The sequence below is a fragment of the Elaeis guineensis genome, chromosome 1, assembly GCF_000442705.2.
Source record: "Elaeis guineensis isolate ETL-2024a chromosome 1, EG11, whole genome shotgun sequence".
Classification (NCBI taxonomy): Eukaryota; Viridiplantae; Streptophyta; class Magnoliopsida; order Arecales; family Arecaceae; genus Elaeis; species Elaeis guineensis.
In genome coordinates, this window is record NC_025993.2 from 6,923,434 (window position 1) to 6,928,305 (window position 4,872).

General features: G+C 38.4%; 1 protein-coding gene across 1 annotated transcript; it reads left to right on the plus strand.

The window, feature by feature from the left end:
• The first annotated feature begins 437 nt into the window (after positions 1-437).
• LOC140852352 (cytochrome P450 71A1-like) lies at positions 438-4,024 on the plus strand. The gene is made up of 2 exons (XM_073245286.1): positions 438-1,377; positions 3,308-4,024. Exons 1-2 carry the CDS (start codon positions 484-486, stop codon positions 3,929-3,931), a joined length of 1,518 nt encoding a protein of 505 aa, XP_073101387.1. The 5' UTR covers positions 438-483; the 3' UTR covers positions 3,932-4,024.
• The last annotated feature ends 848 nt before the right edge of the window (positions 4,025-4,872 follow it).

A 4,872-nucleotide genomic window follows, 5' to 3' on the forward strand; every position in this document is an offset into this window, starting at 1 on the left:
AATATTTTGAAGGCACTATAGATTGAGGATTTTTTTGACTTTATCTTTTATATGAAGATCCGCAGTGTGCCGCAGATTACATGCTAGGCAAGTAACTAACAAATCTCTCCACATAAATTCTCCTCTAATTTAATTTATTTTATTTATTCATTTTTTCGCTATTGGCCTGGAGGAGAGTTATTCATTTTTCATGGCTTAATTTGGTGACAAATGGTTGACTTGCCACCTTAGCCTCCATTTACATCCAAAAAAAAAAAAAACAAACAAAAAAAAAAACACAAGGAAGAAAAAAAAAATATTAGCTTAATTTGGTCCTTACATGTGCATAAAGCTTTCTGAAAAACCTTAGCGGTTTGTAACAAAAAAAAAAAAAAAAAAAACTTAGCGGTGGAAATTAACGGGAGCCCTGGCCTGTGCGGTACTCTGCTATAAAAGGACTGGGAAAGGGAGACCAAGAGGGGATACAAAGAAGATCACCAAACCATGTCTCCCTCCTTGGAACTTCCCTTTGAGCTGGTTCTCTTGCTCTTCCTCCCCTTTCTGCTACTTCTTAGCTTCAAACAATCCTTTTCCAAGAAGGCCAGACTACCACCATCACCACCAAAGCTTCCTTTCATAGGAAACCTCCACCAGTTGGGTCCTCTCCCTCATCGGTCGCTCCAAGCCCTGGCAGAGAAGCATGGACCACTCATGCTTCTCCATCTTGGCCAGGTGCCCACCCTCATCGTTTCATCCGCCGAGATGGCTCGGGAGATCATGAGAACTCATGATCACATCTTTGCTAGCCGCCCTCCTTTGAAGGCCGGTAAGATCCTTTTGTTCGATGCCATGGACATCGGCTTGGCACCATACGGTGAGTACTGGAGGTATGCAAGGAAGCTTTGCATCGTCCACCTCCTTAGCAATAAAAAGGTGCAATCTTTTCGGCTCTCGAGGGAAGAAGAAGTAGCCTTTATGATCAAGAACATCTCTCGAGCTTCTATTACACCCGATCCTGTGAACGTAAGTGAGATCTTGCATGCCTTCGCAAATGATATGCTCTGCAGAGTTGTTTCAGGTAAATTCTTTAGAGAAGGTGGGAGGAACAAACTGTTTCGTGAATTAATAAGGGAGAATTCTGCTCTGCTTGGAGGGTTCCATTTGGGAGACTACTTCCCTTCGTTGGAATGGATGGACGTGTTCTTTGGGATGTGCGCGAGGGCCAGGAGAAATGCTGAGAGATGGAGTGGTGTTCTTGACGAGGTGATCAAGGAGCACGTAGATCAAGCGAAGGATGAGAAGCATGAGAAGGACTTTGTGGATGTGTTGTTGTCCCTTCAAAAGGATCCCAGTGTGGACTTGGCTCTCACAAAAGAAGATGTCAAGGCGCTCTTAGTGGTAAGTTCTCAGTGTCACTTATCATTGATCAAATTTACAGAAAAAATTTTTATAGTCAGACCAATCATAAAAAAAATTTATGATCAGATTGTGCTTATATTGAGATATTCATAAAAAAAAAAAGTTATATGATATTTATCAAAATTATTTAAGTATCCATGGGCTTTATCTATTTCTCTTTTCTTAATATTTTAATATACGCATAAGTATGCACAGCCATCCATTTTTTGGTGGACGTTTCCGAAATATGTCCGACCATAATTTTTTTTATGATCGATCCGATTATAAAAATTTTATCCCAGATTTATCTTGTAAATTTGTTACTTATTCTCCGCTTTAAGTGCACCTAAAGAAACTAACAGTAGTATTTGGCCTTGCAATTTTTCTTAACAAGTTGGGACTTTCATTCAATATTCTTCATGTATCCAACAATTAGTTTTTTTTTTTTTTTTAGCTCATCAAGTTTTTCAATGATTGATTAACCTGACTAGAAGTTCAGAGGGAAGATGGTCCTAAAGTACTAATAGTCATTTTATTTTAGGTTTCTTTGATCTCAGAAAATAAGAAGGGTGTAAACTTTGGTAAACGAAATGAATGGAATGTTCATCAAACTATTTGATGGTCCAACGCGACACTGGTCATTGGATCACTCATTAAGATGAACGAAAGCGGACCATGCATGAGTTGGTCTATGTCATGTGCTGTTTACTTGATTGATAGTTGATCACCATCGCAAATAGGTTCTGCTTCCTGTGAGTATAAAATACTTAATATTGCTCATGAGATGCCCACAACTCAACCCTGTAGTCCTTGAACTTCAAATGGGATTGGTTAAATGTTACAAATGTTTCTCCACCAGTATCTCTTTGAATTAATGAAACCCAAAGGTACTTTAAGGTTTCTTCCCTGGAAAAAAGTGAAACCTGTCCTTTTGTTTTACATAAATCCAATCATGCACGGTAGACCGACTTGCCGTATTCTAGGACCTGCCCATGGCTTTGAGCGGCATACAAGACAAATTTAAGTTCATATTGCTTTGTCTAAGGTTTTCTTGCGTTGGAGAAAAGGCGTTCGAGCCTTGAAGGTTTTCAATGCACGAGCTTGAATTTGAGTACGTTGAGCCACCGCAAGGTCTTGAACTTGAAGGCCTGGTCAGAGAATCTATCATTATTAAAATTCTGCAGTTGGTACGATGCCCTCTGACGTCAGGTTCAGAAGAACAAAAGTTGACACCTTTGCTTGAAAACATGTACCGCGGTGGGGATAATTTGTGTGATCGATGGGGACAGCATCTCGTTTATTAGATTTATTTTTGGATTAGTTGATAGCATCCCGTCTCTCCTTTTTGCTCCTTTGCCTACTTTCCTCCGGCGCCTCCCCCCCCCCCCCCCCCGCCCCCCTCCCCCGCTTTTTTTTTTCTTGCTTTCTCCAGTGTTGAGTTTGCCCTCTGCCTTTCATTTATTAATAAAATATGGTGATATGTTTCCACCATTTTACTCAAATAATTTTAAAATTAACTAATTCATGAGATATTAGAAGAACGAGATTGACACGTCAATCTAGATTTTAAGAACTAACGGCTAGAGATTTTTAATGAAAAAGATATTCATAATCTTATGATAGTATGCCCATCATTTTTTTAAAAAGAAAAAAATCAGTCTCGGTGAATATCTCCATGAACGCTACTGTGAGTACCATCCCACTCCGTACATTTACTGAGTAATGAGCATTGTTCTTCCAACTAATATTCAACTAACTATTTTTCTGAAAAACCAATATGCAAATCACTATTGCACCAACATGTACTAGATAGTATATGTTATTTATCAAATCGATTGATTGTTATGTTTATAGTCTGATTGTGGATGATCATGGGTGATTTGTATAAGTTTCAATCTATTCTTTTACTCATTAATTTCTTTCTTATTAGGATATGTTTGGTGCCGGAACCGATACATCTTACATAGTCTTGGAATGGGCCATGGCAGAGCTTGTTCGAAACTCGCAGGCGATGGAGAAGCTGCAAAATGAGGTTCGAGACATAGCTCCAGGAAAAGGCTTGATCAGAGAGGAGGATTTAAGTGAGCGGAGCTATTTAAATGCTGTGATAAAGGAAGTTCTACGATTGCACCCTCCTGCTCCATTATTGCTTCCAAGAGAATCCATGGATGATTGTCACATAGAGGGCTATGAAATTCCTAGAAGAATAAAAGTAATTGTGAACGGTTGGGCCATTGGTCGAGATCCAAAAGTTTGGGAGGCACCAGAAGAATTCCGACCTGAGAGATTCATGGGTAATCAAATTGATTTCAAGGGGAATGACTTCCAATTCATTCCATTTGGATCTGGTAGGCGAATTTGCCCTGGTATGAACTTTGCGATTTCTACGGTGGAGCTTGCACTAGCAAATTTAATACAATGTTTTGACTGGGAGTTGCCTCATGGCACGGCAAAGGAGGATCTAGATATGGTTGAAGCTCCTGGCCTCACAAACCCAATGAAAAAGAGGCTTCACCTGGTTGCAAAACCACGTGGCCACTACGTGGACCTGTGAGTGATGACCAGTTCCACTAAGAATAAGTATTAGTTTTTGTAAAAATAACTAATAATGACTACTTTGTTTTCATAATGCAAGCTTATGGAACTAGATTTTGTTTTTTGGTCCAAAGTTATATCCAATCTTCAATGCGGTAAAGATAGGGGAAAACATAAAAATAAAACGAGTGCCTGTCAACTAAAGGATACATTGGTAGTTTGTTGGCCAACTTTCTTAATAAGAGATTAATTTAATGTATCAAAAAATTTCCTTAAAAAGATAAGATAAATTGCCTTATCAAAGATATGATTGGGCTTTCTTATCTCCAATCTCATTATTCAGCTTTTATATCACATTACCTAAAATACTAGTTGGAAGATATTATTTATATTTATTTATTCTTAATAAGATCTATGATCTCCTAGTATTCAAATGACATGAGACTAGAAATATGCAAGGAATGCTGCTTTGGTGTGTCTCACCCCAATTAACCCCCACATTCTATCCAATGAATATGGAGATGGCTTGCCTATTGATGACCAAGCTAGTTTGAATTCCTTTATGCTTTTGTAACAATGAGGCTATGATGTCCCAGCAAAAGAAATTACAAGTGGTGAAGGTGCCTTCAAACCACTCAATTATACCCAACAAGCCATGAACCATGAGCAAGGCTACCGCACGGAGCAAGAACTTATGGAAGAGTATATGCATTCACCAAGCATGAATTCATGGCCTCAAATGGGCTTGTGTTATAATGTCTCTTAGTCTATAACAACCATGAACCAGGTTTTCTTTGATTCATTTTATAACAACCTCGGAACATCATCAAAAAAAAAAAAAAAAAAAGTTAGTCAAAAAATATTATTTAGATTCTTTTGGCCTCACATAAATAATCAAGTTTTTTCCAACGTATATCCAATGAATTAAACACGCACTAGCACATGCTTTCATATAAATGT